This window comes from Muntiacus reevesi, chromosome 4, assembly GCF_963930625.1.
Source record: "Muntiacus reevesi chromosome 4, mMunRee1.1, whole genome shotgun sequence".
NCBI classification, from domain to species: domain Eukaryota; kingdom Metazoa; phylum Chordata; class Mammalia; order Artiodactyla; family Cervidae; genus Muntiacus; species Muntiacus reevesi.
Window position 1 is genome coordinate 57,579,841 of NC_089252.1, and position 23,999 is coordinate 57,603,839.

The 23,999-nt window shown below is 41.2% G+C and overlaps 1 protein-coding gene across 9 annotated transcripts in view; it reads right to left on the minus strand.

The window, feature by feature from the left end:
• Positions 1–23,999, minus strand: part of PIGN (phosphatidylinositol glycan anchor biosynthesis class N) — a 97,864-nt gene that overhangs the window by 20,756 nt on the left and 53,109 nt on the right. For 6 of the 9 annotated variants that reach the window (XM_065932855.1, XM_065932854.1, XM_065932849.1 and 3 more), the window contains 9 exons: positions 22,724–22,826; positions 16,762–16,864; positions 14,963–15,049; positions 12,185–12,240; positions 11,552–11,627; positions 9,728–9,801; positions 4,806–4,848; positions 1,042–1,094; positions 880–949 (listed from right to left, as the gene is read on the minus strand). In XM_065932855.1, the coding sequence (XP_065788927.1) occupies positions 880–949; positions 1,042–1,094; positions 4,806–4,848; positions 9,728–9,801; positions 11,552–11,627; positions 12,185–12,240; positions 14,963–15,049; positions 16,762–16,864; positions 22,724–22,826 (665 nt within the window). The remainder of the gene's footprint in view (positions 1–879; positions 950–1,041; positions 1,095–4,805; positions 4,849–9,727; positions 9,802–11,551; positions 11,628–12,184; positions 12,241–14,962; positions 15,050–16,761; positions 16,865–22,723; positions 22,827–23,999) is intronic. The other 3 variants (XM_065932850.1, XM_065932853.1, XM_065932852.1) reach the window with 1 other exon arrangement.

A 23,999-nucleotide genomic window follows, 5' to 3' on the forward strand; every position in this document is an offset into this window, starting at 1 on the left:
AGGCAGGAAGACTGGACACGTCCAGTCAGCTCCCGACAGTCTCGCTGTCAGCAGTCAGTGGGAGAAAAGGATCAACCCCAGGAGGTCTGCTGTGACCCACCACGTGCCTGGCCAGTGTGGGGTCAGAGGGTGGCGAGGAGGCCGCGTTCAGACTTCCCTAAGCTTCAGGCTTAGGAGGCTAACGAGACAGAATGAACGGCCGCCGGCGCACCCTTTATGTGCCATGTGCCGAGCACAGCGGGAAGGAGAGGCCCCCAGCAGCTGGCTGCAGAGGGAGGCAGTGTCTGCAAATATCAGGGCGCACACGCCTGAGCTGCCTCAGAGGGAGGGACAGCGGAGAGGACGTGTGAGCCAGGGCCGCGTCCAAGCCTGCACAATTCCTGGCTGAATAAACACTGACTAAAGAAACAAAATTCGCCTATAGAAATGTATTCTATCTCTGACTGCGTTTGAAAACAGACTGGCAAAAGAATCAACCTCACTTTCTTCCCCTCAAATAAAAGAAATTTAACAGACTGTGACCACCCTTGATGTTCAAATCACAAGGAGGAAATGGACTTTTTGTTCAGATTATACTTGAAGTAACAGTGTTACAGGGGTTGCGTGTAAAAATGTTCCCACACTGGAGATTCCAGGAGGCGTATGATGACCGCATGAAATGTGAACTGCAGCGGAAAATTCACACTGCAACCTGAAGAGCTTCACTGTTGTCGAGACAGACTGAGAGATGAGGAGGATGCAGACACCGGAGAGAGCCACCCTGAAAGCCCAGATTCAAGCTGCTGCCCTGCGTGCCTCTCAGACCCCACCTGCCTTCACGGCACCCCAGGCAAACACCTGGCAACGTGCTGACGCAAGAACCGGAGGGACAGGTCTCACCTCTAAGGCCAGAAGTCCCCGCTGCTGGCGACGCCTGCTTGCTTCAAGAATCCCACTGAAATCTTCTATACTGAGATACAAGTTACTTCTTTAACTACAGTCCTGACAATTCTATACCATATATAGATATTCAATACTATCCATAGTGAATGTATACTATACCTCGTTCCAATATCAAGCCAGCTGCCATAATCTTTGATCAAGAAGAAAAAATGCTGTAAAACAAAACAAGATAAGGCCCCATTAAAAACAAAGACTATACAGAGTCAGTCTACAACCAACGTTGTTTTAGGGTTGTATCTTTCAGATTTCCCTCAGAACTGCTATCTGATTGAAATCAATAACAATATGCCTTTTATTGACATTTTTGCTTGGACTAAAATGAGCAATAGCCTAAAAGCCAGAAATAGCATCTCCATTTAATCACACAAATACAAAAGTGACATCTGTGAATAACTAGAAAGAAAACCCAGCCAACGTTAATAAAATAACTAAATGATACCAAGGATCGCAGTGAACAGAAGCCATATTGTCTAATAATCAACAGACGTTTCCCAGTGAACATTTATCCTGAAGATAAACTCTTTCAGGAGCCTGATAATCTAGTGACTGATTCGGTCAAATGGTCAAGCGTGTGTGCTAGGTGTGTGTGTGTGTGAGATGGTCAGGTGTGTGTGCTGGGTGTGTGTGAGATGGTCAGGCGTGTGTGCTGGGTGTGTGTGTGTGAGATGGTCAGGTATGTGTGAGATGGTCAGGCGTGTGTGCCGAGTGTGTGTGTGTGAGATGGTCAGGCGTGTGTGCTGGGTGTGTGTGAGATGGTCAGGCGTGTGTGCCAGGCATGTGTGTGTGAGATGCTCAGACATGTGTGCCAGGGGTGTGTGAGATGGCCAGGCGTGTGTGCTGGGTGTGTGTGAGATGGTCAGGCATGTGTGCTGGGTGTGTGTGTGTGTGAAATGGTCAGGTGTGTGTGCTGGGTGTGTGTGTGTGAGATGGTCAGGTGTGTGTGCTGGGTGTGTGAGATGGTCAGGCGTGTGTGCTGGGTGTGTGTGTGTGAGATGGTCAGGCGTGTGTGCCAGGCATGTGTGTGTGAGATGGCCAGGCGTGTGTGCTGGGTGTGTGTGAGATGGTCAGGCATGTGTGCTGGGTGTGTGTGTGTGTGAAATGGTCAGGCGTGTGTGCTGGGTGTGTGTGTGTGAGATAGTCAGGCGTGTGTGCTGGGTGTGTGTGTGTGTGTGAATGGTCAGGCGTGTGTGCTGGGTGTGTGTGTGTGAGATGGTCAGGCGTGTGTGCTGGGTGTGTGTGTGTGAGATGGTCAGGCGTGTGTGCCGGGTGTGTGTGTGTGTGAGATGGCCAGGCGTGTGTGCCGGGTGTGTGTGTGTGTGAGATGGCCAGGCGTGTGTGCCGGGTGTGTGTGTATGTGAGATGGCCAGGCGTGTGTGCTGGGTGTGTGTGTGTGAGATGGTCAGGCGTGTGTGCCGAGTGTGTGTGTGTGTGAGATGGTCAGGCATGTGTGCCAAGTGTGTGTGTGTGAGATGGTCAGGCGTGTGTGCCGGGTGTGTGTGTGTGAGATGGTCAGGCGTGTGTGCCGGGTGTGTGTGTGTGAGATGGTCAGGCGTGTGTGCCGGGTGTGTGTGTGTGAGATGGTCAGGCGTGTGTGCTGGGTGTGTGTGTGAGATGGTCAGGCGTGTGTGCCGGGTGTGTGTGTGTGAGATGGTCAGGCGTGTGTGCCAAGTGTGTGTGTGTGAGATGGTGAGGCGTGTGTGCCAAGTGTGTGTGTGTGAGATGGTCAGGCGTGTGTGCCGGGTGTGTGTGTGTGAGATGGTCAGGCGTGTGTGCCAAGTGTGTGTGTGTGAGATGGTCAGGCGTGTGTGCCGGGTGTGTGTGTGTGAGATGGTCAGGCGTGTGTGCCAAGTGTGTGTGTGTGAGATGGTCAGGCGTGTGTGCCGGGTGTGTGTGTGTGTGTGTGTGTGTGTGTGTGAATGGTCAGGCGTGTGTGTGTGTGAGATGGTCAGGCGTGTGTGCCGAGTGTGTGTGTGTGTGAGATGGTCAGGCGTGTGTGCCGGGTGTGTGTGAGATGGTCAGGCGTGTGTGCCGAGTGTGTGTGTGTGAGATGGTCAGGCGTGTGTGCCGAGTGTGTGTGTGTGTGTGTGTGTGTGTGTGTGAAATGAGTGCAGTCTGGAAGCACAGGCCAGGACGGGAGCTCAGAGGAAGGGGGCACACCCCAAGGAGGGTGCAGGGGAGGGCTGTCCAACAAGAACTCCAAAAGTCTCAGCGATAAGAGGTGAAGGGGAGGCTGGGGAGGTCAGAGAAGGAGCGTGTTCTGACAGAGGGGTAACTCGCATGAGCATCAGGAGTCTATGGCCAGGCCGAGTCCAGGAAACAAGGGCAGGGGTGGGGCATGGGCAGGGGTGAGGCATGGGCAGGGGTGAGGCATGAGCAGCGGTTCGCCCGCACACGGCTCTCTGAGCTAAACTCGGCAGCCTGATTCTTCATATAAAATTAACCAGAGCATTTAAATTCCCTCCTGTTAACACGTCTCTGCCTTTCTGCCACCCTGTGAGCACACTCGAAAGCCCACTTGTCCTGACATCATGTGTGGTCCGCGTCGGGGACACATCCAATCCAATGCAGCATAAAAACGCTCTCCTCTGAGCCAGGTGACGAGGGCTCTGATTTGGGAAGCCTCCAGCACAAGAAGGTGACTGGTGAAGAGGGACCCTTCTCTAGAGAGAGGGCCGGCCCTGGCCGCCAGCTACTGCGGGGCGTTAGCAGGTCCTGCCTGACAGCAGCCTTCTGCCTCGGGGACCTCAGCCACTGGACGGTCTAATCCTGTCATTTATGCTCAGGGCTCTGGGTCGTGCGCATCAGTTCCACTGCCAAGAGGGCTGGGGATTAAAGATAGCCATGGGAATGTGACTGAGCCCAGTAAAAGTCTGGCTGTCACGGCTCTGCAGAGCGCTGTCACCATCAATGCGAGGGAGCGCAGCTGTCCCCGCTCCACGGGGCAGGCAGCCAGCACTCCACCGCGGGGCCCTGCTGGACTCTGCCCTCAGCACACCTCCCCCCGCCAACCTGCACCTGCTCCTTCCGCTGTAACGGGCTTCCCTGCTCGCTCAGACGGTAAACAATCTGCCTGCAGTGCAGAAGACCCAGGTTTGATTCCCGGGTCGGGAAGATCCCCTGGAGAAGGGAATGGCTACCCACTCCAGTTTCTGGCCTGGAGAATCCCAAAGACAGAGGAGCTTGGTGGGCTACAGTCCATGGGGTTGCAAAGAGTCAGACACGACTGAGCGACTATCACTTTTCCCTGTAACAAGTCACACCTGTGAATGTTAACAGTCTTCAGTGAATTCTGAGTCCTTTCAGTGAATGCTCAAACCTGAGGGTAGTGAGGGGAACCTACTGAAGTTGCAGGTGCAAGACAGGGTCTATCTGCTCATACACCACATGTAAGAGGGCCAGCTACCTGTCCCTCTCCAGAACTCCTCATTAGAGCTGTGGTCTTGATAACATTATCCTATTTCCTCTTCCCTATTTCCCTTCCTTCTCCCCACTCTTTTTTCCTTTCTTCTTCAGTCTGACTAAAAGGTTAAAAATCAACATTTCAAGCAGGAAAATGATATATTACCTGAATCTAAAGTTAGCTCTTTATGTTATCTTCCTATGGAAGTTAATACAATGCACCATAGAAGACTATGTATAAAATACAGATTCTAATAAATCAAGTTAGATGATTGACACCCTAAGAAGAGCATTCTTACCACATTGAAAGTCAAAAAAAAAGAAAGTAATTTATGTGTAGCTTACGTCAGCACTTGTGTCTAAAGTGTTCATATACAGAAATGCACTCATATTTCACCTGATTAAATTAACTTGATGTTTAGCTTCTCAATCTTATTTATATTGAATATCCAGTAATGTCTTACCAAAGCCATGATGTCTGATATGCTGATAACCATGAGGAAAAGACTGGAAAAAAATAAATAAAAAACACATGTAACACAGCAGGAATATTTTAAAAGCATATTAAAATCAAAATTAGAATAATCAAATGACCTAACATTCTGGTATTAGTATTTCTGCTCCTGAAAATGCATTTGACAAAAGCTCTTTTCACATTATCATGAACTCCTGTCCCACAGTGATGGGCTGGACTTCAAAATGTTACTTAACATTTTGAATATTTATTTCAAGTATATGAAAGGGACATGAATTATGATGTTTTTAATTAAACCTTTTATTTTAGATAACTGCAGATTCACGTGTAGTTGCAGAAATGACACAGAGGGAGCGCACGTGCCCTCTGCCCAGCTGCCCCCACTGGTGAGTCCTTCAAAGCTACGGGACAAGACCACAACCCGGATACTGCCACCAATGCCGGCAACACACGAAGCGTGTCCATCGTTACAAGGATCCCTTATGATCCTTGTGTTACACATTTTACTCTGGGTGGTTTTAGCTTTTTACAGTGTCATTTGGTGTTCTTTCTGCCAAGTCTAATTCTTCCTGGGCCACATTTTTTTTTAATGCTCTAGGGAATCGGAAGGTAGAAGACCGCTAAGTCCGCCTTGTGTCTGAAAGAAATGTCACCGTGTGCAGGAGTAGCCATTTCCAATTTTATCTTATGCTAGTAACTTCCACCACTAATTTAGCACTTAAGTTTTCAGTTTCTATGGCATGCTGGTCACTATGCTTATTGCTGGTAATAGATCAGGTGACCAGAGCTTACCATCTAATTCAGGGAGACAAATAATAAATAGAATGTTTGCAATAACAAGAAAAGGTCAGGTGGTGTTAAATGTTAGGAAGAAAAGTGGAATGACTGGGCGAGTATCTATGAGGAGGAGACATTTAAGCAGAGCCCTGGACGCGCGGTGGGGACCATGAGACCGAATGAGCAGCAGCACTGCAGGCAGACCGAGCGTGCACCGAACAAGGGCGTGCGGCGGAACCGAGCGTGTGCCCGAGGAACAGCGAGCGGCCAGCCGGACGAGAGTCGAGCAAAGGGCTGCGGGAAACAAGCACGAGAGGTGCAGGCGGACCACGGGGGCCGGGCCGCGGTCAGGGCTGCAGAACTGGTCTCCCCGGGAACCAGGAGCCACTGGGAGATCCAAAGGCTGCGCTGTCTGTTGCGTAGATAACAGTTCTCGGGAGACAGGAGCACAAGCAGGGAGGTCAGCTAAGGGACCACGGAAGATGAATGACAATAGTGGGCTGTGGCAGTGATTGAAAGCGTGGACAGAAAGAAGAGATGACACTGGTGACTTTCAGCAAGTGGGAACAGCAATGAGGGATGGGCGGACTTGACCTTCCGCAACAGGTTTGATAAAACAACGGGAGGAGCAGCTGCTAGAGGTCACCAGGAGGAAAGGGACTCGCCGAGTTCACTGTACGCAAATGAAGTTTGAGTGGGTCAGCATAGTATTACGGGGGCATGCCAGTGGTTTATAAAGGCTTAAAGGTCAAAAGAGAAGACATTTATAAAGTCACACTTTGCCTTCTTTGCCTCAGTTCTTGCCCTTTTTATTTAGCTTTTCACTGTACTAAATAGATTTAAGGGACTAGATCTGATAGACAGAGTGCCTGAAGAACGATGGATGGAGGTTCATGACATTGTACAGGAGACAGGGAGCAAGACCATCCCCAAGAAAAAGAAATACAAAACAGCAAAATGGCTGTCTGAGGAGGTCTTACAAATAGCTGTGAAAAGAAGAGAAGCTAAAGGCAGAGAAGAAAAGTAAAGATATACCCATCTGAATGCAGAGTTCCAAAGAATAGCCAGGAGAGATAAGAAAGCCTTCTTCAGTGATCAGTGCAAAGAAACAGAGGAAAACAACAGAATGGGAAAGACTAGAGATCTCTTCAAGAAAATCAGAGATACCAAGGGAACATTTCATGCAAAAATGGCCTCAATAAAGCCAGAAATGGTAAGGACCTAACAGAAGCGAAAGATATTAGGAAGAGTTGCCAAGAATACACAGAAGAACTGTACAAAAAAGATCTTCACGACCCAAATAATCACAGTGGTGTGATCACTCACCTAGAGCCAGACATCCTGGAATGTGAAGTCAAGTGGGCCTTAGGAAGCATCACTATGAACAAAGCTAGTGGATGTGATGGAATTCCAGTTGAGCTATTTCAAATCCTAAAAGATGATGCTGTGAAAGTGCTGCACTAAATATGCCAGCAAATAAGGAAAACTCAGTGGTGGCCACATGGCTAGAAAAGGTCAGTTTTCATTCCAATCCCAAAGAAAGGCAATCCCAAAGAATGCTCAAACTACCGCACAATTGCACTCATCTCACACGCTAGTAAAGTAATGCTCAAAATTCTCCAAGCCAGGCTTCAGCAATACATGAACCGTGAACTTCCAGATGTTCAAGCTGGTTTTAGAAAAGGCACAGGAACCAGAGATCAAATTGCCAACATCCGCTGGGATCACTGAAAAAGCAAGAGAGCTCCAGAAAAACACCTATTTCTGCTTTACTGACTATTCCAAACCCTTTGACTGTGTGGATCACAACAAACTGTGGAAAATTCTGAAAAAGATGGGAATACCAGATCACCTGACCTGCCTCGTGAGAAACCTGTATGCAGGTCAGGAAACAAAAGTTAGAACTGGACATGGAAACACAGACTGGTTCCAAATAGGAAAAGGAATATTTCAAGGCTGTATACTGTCACCCTGCTTATTTAACTTATATGCAGAGTACATCATGAGAAACGCTGGGCTGGAGGAAGCACAAGCTGGAATCAAGATTGCCAAGAGAAATATCAATAACCTCAGATAGGCATATGATACCATCCTTATGGCAGAAAGTGAAGAGGAACTAAAGAGTCTCTTGATGAAAGTGAAAGAGGAGAGTGAAAAAGTTGGCTTGAAGCTCAGCATTCAGAAAACTAGATCATGGCATCTGGTCCCATCACTTCATGGCAAATAGATGGGGAAACAGTGACTGACTTTATTTTTGGGGGCTCCAAAAATCACTGCAGATGGTGCTTGCAGTCATGAAATTAAAAGACGCTTACTTCTTGGAAGGAAAGTTATGACCAACCTAGACAGTGTATTAAAAAGCAGAGACATTACTTTGCCGATAAAGGTCCGTCTAGTCAAGGTTATGGTTTTTCCAATAGTCATGTATGGATGTGAGAGTTGGACTGTGAAGAAAGCTGAGCGCCGAAGAACTGATGCTTTTGAACTGTGGTGTTGGAGAAGACTCTTGAGAGTCTCTTGGAGTGCAAGGAGATCCAACCAGTCCACTCTAAAGGATATCAGTCCTGGGTGTTCATTGGAAGGACTGATGTTGAAGCTGAAACTCCTACCTGATGTGAAGAGCTGACTCATTTGAAAAGACCCTGATGATGGGAAAGATTGAGGGCAGGAGGAGAAGGGGATGACAGAGGATGAGATGGTTGGATGGCATCACCGACTCAATGGACATGGGTTTGGGTGGACTCTGGGAGTTGGTTGTGGACAGGGAGGCCTGGCGTGCTGCAATTCATGGGGTCGCAAAGAGTCGGACACGACTCAGCGACTGAACTGAACTGAACTGAGTCTCAAGTTAAAATTACTACACTCACGCACATACACACACATTTTGATGAGTTTCTATTTCTTGTCCCACGTGTGCCGAGCACTTCTTAAAGAAAGTGAAAGTGAAGTTACTCAGTGGTTTCTGACTCTATTCAACCCCATGGACTCTAGCCCACCAGGCTCCTCCGTTCTGGGGATTTTCCAGGCAAGAATACTGGAGTGGGTTGCCATTTCCTTCCCCACAAGCTCTTCTTATTTTGACTTTAATTAAAAGTCCCTCGTAAAAAATTTCGTTCACTAACAGAGATGCAGGAAAGCACATGTCTGTCACTTTACTAGTTTTTTTTTTTTAATTGCATATAAGTCAGTATTTTCTATGTGGTATTGACAAGGTATAGTGCTTTTAATGTTAAATTCAAGTAAAAATTCTGTAAAAATATACTAAATTAGACTAGAAATAAGATTTCTACTATTTTTAAAATGTGGAAGAAAATCTTTTTAAAAAATTATTATGGCATACACATAATAATATGCTACACTCAATTCTAGCTTAACTTCATTAAGAACATGCAAATTTATTCTAATATTCATTATTCTTTCAGTACTGAATATTCCAGTTTGATTAAAAAATAATAAAACTGCTAGGAAACTACATATTTATCTCAAGTTTCTTTCAGAAAGGCCGATCAGTGCTGTGCAGATGAAACAATTTCATTGCTTCAAAAGAGTAAACAGTGGGGCTGACAGGTTCTCCTCCAGAGTCTGTGATTACACACTGACTGCTCCACAAAGTCTTAGAAACTCAAAAACAATACTTCCTATTCCATTTGTCAAAAGTGTAGTGATCAAGATTGAGAAACCACATAAATTAGGGACATCTAGAAGCTAATTTCAACCCACATAAAATGACATGTTATAACACATTTATCTAATACACATTTATGAAAGAATCCAAAAGAAAACCTAGAGTTGTAGGCACAGCTGTGTCTACAATGAACAAGTATTACTAACTACAAGAATTTGAGATTTATATTTTATAGTTTTCTAGGGGGGGCTCCTCTCTAGCTGGGACAGCATTCTAATGATATTTTATAGTTGAAAAAGCATATTTTTATGTTAAGGGTTCTAATCAGCTATTTCCTCTAATGATGACACAATTCTGGCTAAAAGGGCGGAACATTTTTTCCCTCATTTTTATAGTAAACAAGGTATGTTTAGTTAATGTTACAGTACCTTAATAGCGATCACAGAAAATACCATCAAATGTTTACTTTCATTTCCTAAAAATGAACAAATTCAAAGCATTCCTCTCACCTTTTAGAAGATAACTGAGTAGTTAGCTGAACAGCTTCAAAAGCACACATCACAAGAACAAAGGGGATTAAAATCTGCTTGAAAGAAAAACAAATGATGCCGTGGGCGCCTGTAGCATTTGAAGAGATATTTCAATTTCTCAAAATTTATCTGTATTAGCGGAAAGCAAACGCCGAAATAAAATCATGATACCAATGACATATAGAATAGTGATGAAATGGATTTAGAAATCCACATCAACAGCATAGGTAGTAAAGAGATAATAAAAAATATTTCAAATAAAGCCTACTCCAAATTTTTGTTCTACTGAACTCATTATAATAATTAATGACCATGTTCACATGATCCCAAGAGGGTGTGAAAGGCACACAAGGCCCAAATCAAATTAATCATGAAGCCTGAAGATCTGATTCACAGATCCTTGAACTCATCTGGTTATTTGTCACTACAAGTCTATTAACATGATTTAGCCGCTTAACCATTGCTTTCTGTTGTTTTATTTCAACACTAATTTATTCCTGATTATAAAATTCATACTCTGTTAAAAAAATGGAGAAAGGTATAATAACATTTATATTGGTTGAAAAAAAATCTATAAGCCAGAAATAACACCATTAATATTTTGAGATACTGTTTTCCAATGACCAGTTAAAAATACACACAAACAATGCTTAAACAAAGAGGGGAGGGAGAAAATATGGAAAAGAGATGATGTTCAAAACTGCATAAGATTCCTGTTCAGGTAAAGGCTACACGAGTGAAAGAGTTCTAAGAGGACTGTCACTTCCAGCCACAACAGTCAGTGAAAGTGACCAAATACATTTCGTCACTAAAGCTGACTGAATTAAGCTGGAGATTACAGATCGAGCATTTAACATAAACTTTAGTTTTTCTTTCTTTTTTTCTTATTTTTAATTAAAGGCTCATGATCTTTAATAGACTGAGAAAAAAACTACCACCATCAAGAAAAATGTACATAAAGACTAAAGAAACTATTAATACACATTTCAAAATAACAGAGAATGTGACATGAGAAAATGAGTATATTTTTAACACTTCTTAAAATCACCTTTGCATTTGTGCAGTAACAAAACAGGATATTAATCCTATTAAGATACACATACTTTCAACAATTATTACTTATGTGATCTGAATAGGAAGCAATCAGATTTTAGGCAGATATTGGTTCTTGTATTTAAACAAATACATACTAAGTACACAGAATGTGCCAGGCACTATGGTTGAGGGAATAAGACAAGCTTAACGATCCTAGAGAGAAAGGGAAAGAATGTGAATTACATTCCACTGGAGAGTCTGAACCCCTGGAAAGCTGATAATTTGTCATTATCTTAGAATCCTTAGGACCCAGCTGGTGCTGATAAGCCTTCAATGACGTATTTATTGAATGAATAAATCAATTCTAGGTACAAGGATTATGAGAAAAGATGATAAGGTGTTGGCAGTCTCGTGGGTGAGGAACACGACTTCGGGGAGACTTTGATCTTGAGAAGCAAGGCAGTTTTGATCCACCCTTCACTTCCCAGGCTTTAATCACCTTTGATAGGACTTCCTGGGACTAACAGAGATTCTCTACTTTTTTGAAGTTAAATGGGCTTAAGACTAAACCAAGGAGATTAACTCTATTTTGGAGCAAAGGCTAAAGCGTCCCCCACTCCCATTCAGCAGTGTCTGCGAAGGCGTCTACTTTCCAGCTACTTAACTCTGCCACTTCATAATCTTAATGTCACATATCACATGATCTTCATGGGACAATGAGTTCATAATCTTAATTAATCAGTATCTTAAGAAAAGAAGAAAACCAACCTTCCACATTATCAGGGCTCCCATCTTGAAAGGACTAAACACGGTCAGAAAGCAGTAGACGGAGGAAGGGTCAAAGCTAAGGGATCAACAACGAGAAAAGGGATTTTAGAACCACATTACTGCAATTTGACTGTTCTCCCGAAAAGGGTTTTAAACTAATTTTCTGAAAGCTACTCTTACTACAGCACAAGTATACAGTGTATCAGGAATTATTATGGGGGCGTTTCTGGTGACTCGGTGGTGAAGAATCCACCTGCCAGTGCAGGAGACACAGGTTTGATCCCTGGTCCGGGAAGACCCCACCGGCTGTGGAGCAACTGCCTGTGTGGGGGAGCTCAGGAGCAGCACGGCGCCCGTGAGCCACACCTGCCAGAGAGGAGCCCCCGCGCTGCGCAAGCTGAGAACGCCCGCGTGCAGCGACAAAGCCCCAGCGCAGCCCAAGATGGATAAAATAAATATTTTCTTACAAGAATTACAAAGTCAGTAAAATGAATGAGATAGACTTGTATGCGCCAATATGTACCAATTTCCAAAATACATCCTTCAGTGTAAAAAGCAAGAACAAAATCCCTAATTTGTATATTTTCTGGTTTTATATATATATATATATATATAGTTTTTATTTAAAATTACCTGTTAACAGAAGCTATATTTCCAGTTCCAAAAAAGGCTGTCACTAAGAAGAAAACCTAAACAGAGTTAAAGGAAACGCCAAAACAAGTCAGAATCCATAAAAGTTCCTTTTCATTTAGAGAAGACATATCTATTCTACCATGAGGGTAATTTGCTTTCTCTACTTGTACATTTGGTGGTAAATTGCTGAAAATGAGTGTTCCACCATATTTCCTTGTGAATGTATTTGGGAAGAACCAGGCTGAACAAGCAACGTACCAAGAACAGCAAGGCCTGGGAGTCACACTCGCTTGTCACTGGTCACCTTGGGATGGTTACTATTTTCCTCTCCCTCACATAAGCATTGGATTATTGTTATCTGTAGCTGGCAGCCAAAGATTAAAAAAAGAAGTGATAGACATTTTCAGCTGAAACACAGTTTCAGTTTATACATGCTCACTGGGTCCACTACACAGGAGATGTGTCAGGTTCTTCAGGAGGCTCAGGAAGAAATAAGATGCCAGGTTTTAAAAGAATTCAATTAGAGGATGAGAAAGTGTTAAACATTTTTGACATTTCTTCAACTTATATTTGTAATAGTGCAGTAATAAAAAGTAGATATTAGTTTTATTGGTGTCTAAGAACTTATTGCTAGTAAAGCATTTAAAACAGAGTTTGGTCCCCTGAAAGTGCTAGATAAATGTTACTTACTTTATTATTATAGACACATACACAAAAGCGGTACAGAAACAGTGAAGAGGAAGTATGAATCACGACAAATTTCACTGAAGTAGTAGTATCTGAGTTGGTGACTTGAGCCTTAAATATATTCATGGTTCTATGCATTCAACCAATTAACTAACCAACCAATATTTATCACTTAGTATGTCAGAGGCAGAGCTAGGCACTAAGAATATAATTATAAATAAAACAGTATAAATTGCTCATATGATAACTAAAATTTTGATGATAGGCAGAAGTAGGTAATTTTCATTAAAGGTAAACAATGGGAAAATAAGGGTATTGGTAACTAAAATTTTGATGATAGGTAGAAGCAGGTAATATTCATTAAAGGTAAACAATGGGAAAATAAGGGTTTTGCTGAAGGGTACAGAAACACGAAGCAAGAAATACAGACTGGTGGCATATTAATAAAAAGCCTTGAATTTTATTGTGGAGATGCTGAAGAGTTAGCAAGCATTTTCAGTGAGTGATACAAACAAGAAATACCAACAATAGTGAAATATTTGGTCAGGGAGACTAATAATTAGAGGCAGGAAATTCAATTATGAAGCTCTTTTAATAGTCCATATGTTGGGGACAAGGAGAGTCTGAACCAGTGTGGTCAGAGTGGACGCGGAGGAGAGAAGCCGTGGGACCTCGGTCAGGGGCTAGCTAAGCACGACAACCAGTCTGGCGGCCTGGGAGGCTGGCAGTGCCGCAACGACACTGAATGAGACGCGGTCAGGCAGAGCCTGACTCTGGAGAGGGGCGGGCGGTCGTCAGTCAGTGTGGACGTCTATTTGGTGACGCCCAGCAGGGTGCGGTGGAGCTGGTGGTAAAGAACCCGCCTGCCAATGCAGGAGACGTAAGAGACGTGGGTTCGATTCCTGGGCAAGACAGCACGGCAACCCAGTCCAGGATTCCTGCCTGGAGGGCCCCATGGACAGAGGAGCCTGGTGGGCTACAGACCACGTGGTCACACAGTCGGACACGACTGAGCGACTTGGCATGCACGCGGGCGGCAGGATGGTAGCCACGTGACTCTAGAGGTCAGGGCTGGAGAAGTCGGTCTCAGAGGTGTCTGCACAGAGGTGTCAGTCAAAGCTATAGGAGAGGCACGTTTACAGGAGAAGATAAATGACAGAGCTCAGAGGAAAAGCATGCATGGTTCAAGAGCAAAGGAAGAGTGAGTTTTCGTGAAGGAGGAGAGAAGTGGTGTAGAATCTAAGAAGAGAACCTGGATCGCGTTCTGGAGGGGACAAAGGAAAAGAAAGAAATCAACTGCGGTGAACACTGTAAGACTAGTCAAGTGAAACCAAACACTGGGCCATCAGGAAGGGCCTGCAGACCGCGAGAGGACGTCAGCACAGCAAGGACAAGATTTCAGAAGCGCCCACCTAGGCGGAGGGGATGGCACATAAATGGGGCGGAAACGGCAGCAGCAGGGAGCTAGGCTGTAAACATAAGGCACAGATGAAGGACAACTCAGGAGGAAGCAGGGTTCAGGGGAAGAAGCGTCTTATTAGCATAGGCTCAGTGGAAGGAGTCGGCAAAGACAGAAAGCCAAACTGAGAGTGAAGGCAAGAGGCGGAGGAGAAAAGAGGCGCACTGATCTTCCGGGCCTCAATGGTCCAGACTCCACTGTGTCCATTCAAAGGAGACACCTCCTGATGGACACCTCGAAGCCGGTCAGCTCGCCTTCCCAAAGCGAGACGGTATTCCGTCACACCGTCTTCCAAACTTCTACTGCTAACAGCTGTGACACAATAGCGCCTCTAAGGGGATCCAGCAACCTCATGAGACATGCTACATGAGTACCTTATAAAGCACACATAAAAAGATGCAAACCGAACACATTTGCCTGCTGTATCATTCTTTATGCTTCCCTACAGTTTCAGAAGTTTTTTGAAGTGCAATCTGGATGAGAAAACCGTGTTTGGGAGGCTGGGGAAACAGCCTCCAAGGTTAACACCACTACCACGCGACAGGCGGACATGCACCCCTGTTCCCAGCACTTCTCCTGTTCCATTAAACGGGGGGCTGCAGCGCCTTAAAACAAAACTCCAGAAAGGATACAAGGAAAAAGGCCCTGCGGACGTCATCCAGGCAGAGGTCTCGACACTGGGCTCCGTCGGTATTACAGGTGAACTGGATGGTGGAGACCTGCGGGATGAGAAGAGAGATGCGCGCACGCGCGCCGGCTGCCTCCTCCTACCGCCAGGGCACACTCACCGTCTCAGCTACAGCAGCTGGGAAGACAGCTTGCACTGACGCGCAAAAAATAAGACATCTTTTCCTACAGCTTAATAGCACTTAATAAAATCTGCCAAGGTGAAATACACTGTTAACAGTATACTGAACAGAGTTGTAGTACTGCCATACGTGTAACAGAAGTGAGAACCGGGTTTTCCTTAGCCTGTATAAACGCTTCACTTTAAAATCACTATTATAATCCTTCCCTTTTCTAACACCTGATTTCTGTTGATCTTCTCAAACTCAAGTATGGGAAGATATTAAAAAGCATGATAAACTAAATATTTCTCTGTGTAAATAAGTAAAACATTTCTGTCCTGGTAAAATAGAAACTCTCTCAGTTCCAACAAGATGGGTGCGCTCTTGCTTAACTCCCCTTCCCCCACAAAACAAAAACTCGTGGACAACTTGAAAGAGACGTTCCCTTTCTCCCGCTTCCCATGTAATTTTCTACTAAGTTCGGAGGATGCATTAATCCTCTTCTCTAGAAAAAGACCTATCTTTCAGCTAAAATATAGAATTTAAAAATAACACAATGAGCCTCATTTTTAATTTAATAAGATTTAGTTATTAAAATATCAAATATTTAATACTAAAGAGAGTCTACCATTTACTTGAATCTAATCAAAATTACTTTCTATGTATTGCTTTAATACTCCAGGGCTGAACGTTAAAAACCAGTAAAGTATTCAATAATACTTCAATAAAGTTTCTTCTTTATTGAAATTATTTATTCTAAATCATCAAGTACTCTTTGTGAACTCAACTAGAACCAGTTAAGGATGAATCAATGGATTAACTATGAAAGCATTTTCCTGCAGCATTCATTTTATCTGACCTCAGTAAAACTGTAAATATTCTACCATCAATTTCTTATAAATATCTTCAGTTTTGAAATAAGGGCAAGAGATATAAATCAACTCTCCAGCTCAGCATGATAAAGGTAGCCTTAATATGTGGTTGGCTTTTACCAACTGAAAGGACATTATGTTGAATAAACAGTGTAAGATTTGGACTGAGGCCACAATCATTAAGGTGGCAGAATAAGCAGTTTGGATTGGAATAACTAGAAAGAGAAAAATAATCCTGGGAACAGATATCTCACTTCATGATCAAATTCATAAATTGATGTGTGGCAACATGAATATTCTTCCAACAAAAATAAATTGAAGGAAAGAAAAATTAAATGTGAAAACAGGGCAACAAGATAACATTCTTTGCCCTCTATTGTTTCACTTATATTAATGGCTTTTTATATCAGAGAGTCACAAGCAATCTTTAAGAAAAGCCCAACCCATATGTTCATAAAACAATAAAATCTTGCCTTTCTATATGAAAATTTCCTTACAAACTGCTTGACTTAATTATTAATTATTAATATGCTAAGTAGTACAAATTTTTAAGTAGAATTTTTTGTTCTGGCTGTGCTGTGTGGCATGTGGAAATCTTAGTTCCCCAACCAGGGATCAGATCCACACCCCCTGCATGGGAAACGCAAAGTCTTAACAGCCAGGGAAGTCTTAAGTAGACTTTTTGATGAAATAACACTGCAACTTCCTCATGGGATTAGAATAGAGAATATTTTAGTATTCTCAAATGCAAGAGGGATTTTGACAAGCTACCTTCTGTTTACAGGAAACAACGGATTGCTGCAGGGTCTCTTGTTCCATGTGTATCCAGACAAACATCAAGCATGACAACACTAACGGAAAGAGAGCTTCATACCTACGGGGTTGGCAGTGGGGGTGGAAGTGAGAGGGCACAAATGAAAAGAAGAAAATTAAACAAATACAAATGCAAATTAAAACAATTTTGCTAATACTTCTAAGTTACATTATCACAAAACTTAATTTTTTTAGGTTTTCCAGAGGAAGAAAGTAGGAAAAGAAGGCAACATTTAAATATCGACACCATCTTTTTTTTTTGAAATTTATCAAAACTTGAGACCATTACATGTTTAAAATAGTAGAGATATTTAAGTCATTCATAAGGTAAATGACAGAAGTACACAAAAACAGAAAACATAAGACAAAGGTAAAAATTATTAATATAAAGAGAACAGCTAGATAAACATTTCAATTTTTTTCAAAAAATGGGTATAATATAGGAATACAAACCTCTCAAAAAGAAAAAAAGAGCCTATAAATACATTAAAATATGTTTGACTTTACTGATAACTGATATAGAAATTAAAAAAGATTCCACAGCCACTTAAAATATTTACTCAAGCTAAAAAAATAATCCAGATAAAATATAATAAAATAATAATTATAAAAGTATAATAAATACTTCCTGTAAGGCAATCTAGTACTATGCATCAAGAACCTCAAAACTATTCACATAGTATAATCTAATAATGTTCCTTCTAAGAATTTACCCTGAGAAAATAATCAGACATACGCACCATGAGTCCCACATGAAGACATTTGTGGTAATATGTTTACAGAAAAGAAAAACAAGAAGACAACCTAATATTCACAGGGGACTTTGGTTAAATGATGTACGGTACATCTTGAGGTTGGTGTATAATGTGGAAATTATAATGTGGACAAAGGAGAAATGTTATGAGATAACACAGTGTCAGATGCTTTTTCTAATCATTTTCTGCCCTAGTTTAAGACATATTTCATTTCCGTAATCCCCCAGATACTCTACACATGACGGAAGTTATCATACTGCTCTGATCATGTTAATTACTAACACACCTTCCCCACTGGTCTGGAAAACCTCTGACTACGCTAGTCTTCTCACCACACAGGTCCAGCTCAGAAGTGTTTGTTGATGAGCTACTTAACTGGATGGAAATTACAAAACAAAATTAAGCAAACCAAATCAAAAGAAAACAACCTGTATTTCTCATTCAACTTTTTCAACTACCGAACTCTAATCCATATGATACTATTTCCTAAACAAGAGAAAGCAAGAAAACCAAAATCCTTTAAATTTGACCACCAATCGTAAAACAAAATCCTGAAAATTGGGCAGAAGAAAACATTCAGCTTTGAGAAAGCATATATAAATCACTTGGTATATAAGGTTTTTAATCATCCAAGGATACGAACAGACAATACATATGTGAGAAAACATTATTAGTAAAACAAGTGGAGAAAACACACAAAGCTGTACTGCTTTTGGCCTACTAAAATAGCTTTTGATATTCTTATTTACAAATTAAAGTACAGATACTGTGATGGATATGATGAAGTGCGTCCCCTCATAGGTTGTTGGTAATATTATAAACTGGTGCTATTCTTAAGACAAAAGTAAAAAAAAAAGAAGTTCATATTCTATGGCCCACTTATAATATAGCTGAGAAGTGAGCAAAGAAAATAATCTATTAATAACTATATAAAAAGCTTATGCAAAACATGTAACTCAAAATATTATTTATGATACTAAGATTTAGAAATAAAGTGACCAAAAATAAGGGAATAATAAAAACATCAAGGAGTAGCCATATTACATAATATTAAAAATCTATTAAAATGATTGTTAGGAAGCCTGTGAACCACCTGGGAAAAGGCTTCTAAAATTAAGTAGAAAATAAAGATACAAAATAGTACATGGACTATCATTAACACTGTATTAAAAAGTTAAGTACAGAGCTAAGACTGGAAGGAAATATGCCAGAACATCAAGAGGAGGGGTAGGGCTAGTATATGATTTTCTTCCTTATCTCTACTTTGCAAAATGTGATTGTACAATGTTTACAGTGATTAAAAAAAATAATTGAAAAGGAAAGATTTAGAATGCCTGCATCCTAGCCATTCTTGAATATACAGTTCAATTTTCACCTAAGTCCCTGATGGCACCAATTCAATCCCTTTCTCTAGTCATTCTTTATATCATATTATTCACGATTAATTTATGATAATTTAATTGCAGAGTACAGCATGAAAAATGCTGGACTCAATGAAGCACAAGCTGGAATCAAGATTGCCAGGAGAAATATCTGTAATCCCAGATATGCAGATGACACCACCCTCAAGGCAGAAACTGAAGAAGAACTAAAGAGCCTGTTCACGAAAGTGAAAGAGGAGAGTGAAAAAGTTGGCTTAAAGCTCAACATTCAGAAAACTAAGATCATGGCATCCAGTCCCATCACTTCATGGAAAATAGATGAGGAAACAGTGGGAGACTTTATTTTTTGGAGCTCTAAAATCACTGCAGATGGTGATTTCACTGCAGGCATGAAATTAAAAGACGCTTGCTCCTTGGAAGGAAAGTCATGACCAACCTAGACATCATATTAAAAAAGCAGAGACATTACTTTGCCCACAAAGGTCCGTCTAGTCAAAGTTATGGTTTTTCCAGTAGTCATGTATGGATGTGAGAGCTGGACTATAAAGAAAGCTGAGCACCAAAGAATTGATGCTTTTGAACTGTGGTGTTGGAGAAGACTCTTGAGAGTCCCTTGGACTGCAAGGAGATTCAACCAGTCCATCCTAAAGGAAATCAGTCCGGAATATTCATTGGAAGGACTGATGTTGAAGCTGAAACTCCAATACTTTGCCCACCTGATGTGAAGAGTTGACTCATTTGAAAAGACCCTGATGTTGGGAAAGATTGAGGGCAGGAGGAGAAGCGGACGACAGAGGAGGAGATGGTTGGATGGCATCACTGACTCGATGGACATCAGTTTGAGTAAACTCTGGGAGTTGGTGATGGACAGGCAGGCCTGGTGTGCTGCAGTCCACGGGGTCACAAAGAGTCGGACATGCCTGAGCGACTCAACTGAATTGCTGCATTTTATAACTGCCTGACATTGTAAAACAGAGTCCATATTTTATAGAAGTTTACAACTGTTACAGACCTGGGGTATACTAATTATTCTATCTGTATGTCTGTCGAGTGTTCAGGATACTAGAAATGTGAAGAAAAACAACTGTTGACTAATTGAATGAAGGTATACTTTGAGGATAAAAAGAAACATGATCTTAAATAATATTTGTACTTATATGTGAAATTATTCTTTTCTAATACATAAAAACAGAAATTCCACAGTTCAACAAATAGCACTACAGATATACTTCCTTTCAAAACTATTAAATACAATTTTTGTAAAATGTAGGTGAATAAATCTGATAAAGACAATCTTCTTATGCGACTTTATTTCTTTAGAGATAATTTCTTTAGACAACCAATATCTCATATAAAGTCTGTGTAGCTGAATTAATAAACTGAAATACCAATAAAATGTCATTATGGGCTCACAGTGTACTTACTAAGTTAGACTAAGTTAGCATATGCTTAGTTTGGTCTCTGTGACAACTGAACAGGGCTGAAAAGACATTCAGTTTGTATTACACTTTGTTAAGCAAAGGGATAATCAAAATTTTGGAAGAACATGCTTAACCAACTTAAGAGAACTATTTTCAAGTATTACAATAGCTTCCATTTGCATAAAAATAATCAAATGCTGATTAAAAATGAATCTTCTCTATCCACTTAATCAAGGATGCATTGTTAGAATTTAGAATTTCTATTATTGAACTTTTGTAAAGTAATAAAACTGCATTTCTTTTAAATATCCTATAATTCTGACTATTCACACTTATTTACATAGAGAACCCTCTAGCTTGTCCAAAATACTGATGTGGAACAATAACAGGTGGACTATGTTTTGCAAAACTAATTTGCCACTGAAAAATGTACTAACTGGAATTACTAGACTCCTGTTTCAGCTGTCTCTGTTTTAATTTTTTTGTAAAGGTAAATATACTTTCTGATGTTGCAAAATATATTTCTTAATACATTCATTAATAAGGTCACACTCATCATTAGTATTCTGATTTCAGATGTGATTTTTCACTTTTTAGATTTTTTTAAATTAAACATGCTTATGATAATCTGCTTTGGTATCTTTTGACAATGAAATTGATAATTTAAAATACTACAATACTAAAAAAAATTTTTTTAATAAAAAATAAAACACTAATACTTTCCCTAATATAAGTCATATGATTAACTCACTCTACACTATGAAATATTTTTGACTTAAAATTCAACGTTAATTACTTTTCCTTCTTTCATTTCTAATCCAGGAAACCAAACCTATTTCTAGATTTGTTTGCATTTTTGAATCTATAATACATTTCTTTAGATTTTTAGATTAAAAGATTTAGATTTCTTTAGAATTTAAAGGTTCAAAAAAAAAAAAAAAAAGGGCTTATTGATCTTTAAGTGACTATGTAGGAGCTGGCACATATGCTGAACGCTCTTAAACATCCACCTCCTGAAGACAACCTCCGAGTGTGATCTTAATGAAACTTGTGTGTTGTCTCAAATGGAGGGTTAGAAATGATTTTATCTTCTACTTTTTTTAATCTAGACTAAAACCTTGTGCATATTCTAATTCATATATACTTTAATGGATTCTGATTATAATTGAACTATTTATCCTCAAATTTCACCAATAAAGGACAAAAGAGTGAATAGCATTAAGTCTCATTATGTTTATCACTCTTGAGTAAGAACATGCTGATAGACTTCAAGTTTTATTTGAAAATTGAAAATTCTAAGTCTCAAGCCAAGGTGACTGGTGAAAATGTCCATGTTGTCATACTACATCTTCACAGATATGCCCCAGATCAGGTTCTGGGGGAGAAATGAAAAAACAGGTGTGGGGAACTTTGTTAAGAGGAGACTACGAGAACTCCTGGGTTCTGGATCACTCAGGATGTTAGAGTCTACTATGAAAAGATTTTGAGAACATCCCTCTAATTCTGAAATAGGAGATATTAGGCTTCCCAAAGAATGAACCCAAGTCTTAGACACAAATTGGCTTTACAAAATCATATATAAACTATTGATAGATGATAATCTGTTGATAGCACAATGGTGAATCCCTAGGTTTATTCTATTTGAGATCAAGGTCCTATATTTGGACTGAATTTTGAAACTGAGTAATGTGCTTATTTTCTGCCCCCATAAGGATTTAAGTAAAGATGAAATAAAATTCAAAAGCAAATGAAGAACTCTTTTCTTCAAAGCACACATAGAGAGCATCATTGCTCTCACTGATTTCTGGAGAATGCTTCAGACTAACCCAAATCAAGCTCTTCTTTTTTGGTTTTACAAGAAAACGTCAATCTTCAATGAAAATGCATTCTTTAACTTTTAAGAAAATATTCTAGAATGTTTCTGAATCAAAAGGAATATTTGGACTATGACATATTTAAGGGTAAATATAAAAGAAAATGCATTCAAAAAAAGAATGAACAAATCAAAGCATAATTTACAGTGCATGAAAGGAACGCAACAAAAACTAAAATTTTTATAAGCCATAGTTTGAGATTTTAAATTCCTCTGCAATCTATCAGAACTTTCTAACACTGTATGTAAGCAACATTTTAGCAACTTCAGGAAATAAACAGAAACACAAGACAACTATGAAAACGGCAAGACAAAGAAAACTGAAGAGAAGAGATGAAGGCATTAACAGTTTTTACAGAGTAAAGATGCTTGCAACGTATTCCTCAAGATTCACATGTTTTTCATTTCCAGAGGATAAATAGGTAGAGAAAGGTCAGTATATCATTTAAAACTTGCTACTAAAAATTAAAATCTTAGAACAGTTTATACCCTGTACTTAGAAGTAGGTAGGTCGACATCGAGGACAGAAGAATGCTGAACAATCGATCAAAGAGGAAGGGAGGGCTCAGGAGAGGCATGATGAAGGAGGAGGCTGCAATAAAACAGATTTGGGTGGAGTCAGTACGAGGGACCCAGAGTACGGGGTTTAAAGCTCTGAATAATCTGCCGTCACTACAGCATTTACTGCTTGTGTGACATTTAAAAGGAAACTACATTTGCCCTACTCATTTTTGTAAGACACTTAAAACTCCGTATATTTAATGACACTCCCTCATTTTAACCATATTTTAGTTCAGATTTTTTCAGTGTATATTCTTGCTCTTCCTCACTGTTATAACTCCTAAGTGAATAATTTATCATTTTCTGATGTAAATAATAAAAAAAAAATTAGTCAAGATTCAGCAACTTTTCTCTTAATTCAAAGACAGAAGTTGATTTTTCCTAAACACCCCCCACCCTTTCCTCCAAGTTTTCCCACTGCAAAGTATTGCACTGAGAGTTACAGCATGCTAGTTAGAAAAGGAGGCAGGAGGAAAGGGGTTCACCGCACAAGAGAGCGGTAACAGGAGTAATCCAAGTGCCGGCTGTCTTCTTCCCTCCCAGGGTCAGAAAGCAGTCCCGTCACTGGGGACAGCAAATGAACTGGGGCGGGGGCAGTTACAGCTCAGCTGGTAAAGAATCCGCCTCCGATGCAGGAGACCCTGGTTTGATTTCTGGGTCAGGAAGATCCCCTGAAGAAGGGATAGGCTACCCACTCCAGTATTCTTGGGCTTCCCTGAGGGTCAGACGGTAAAGAATCCGTCTGCAATGTGGGAGACCTGGGTTCAGTCCTTGGGTTGGGAAGATCTCCTGGAGGAGGGCACGGTGACTCACTCTGGAATTCTTGCTTGGAGACTCCCATGGGCAGCGGAGCCCGGTGGACTACAGTCCACGGTGTCGCAAAGAGCTGGACACGGTCAAGCAACTATGCACAGCTAAGCATAAACTTCCCAACCTTTATTCTGGAAAGAAAATGTGTGTAATTCCCTGATACTTCCGGTTAAGATGCAATATGCTGAGCTGCTTCAGTCGTGTCTGACTCTTTGCAACCCTACGGACTGTAACACACCAGGCTTCTCTGTCCGCTGGGATTCTCCGGGCAAGAATACTGAAGTGGGTTGCCGTGCCCTCCTCCAGGGGATCTTCCCGACCCAGGGATCAAACCTGCCTCTCTTACAGCTCCTGCAATGGCAGGCAGATTCTTTACCACTAGTAACACCTTTGG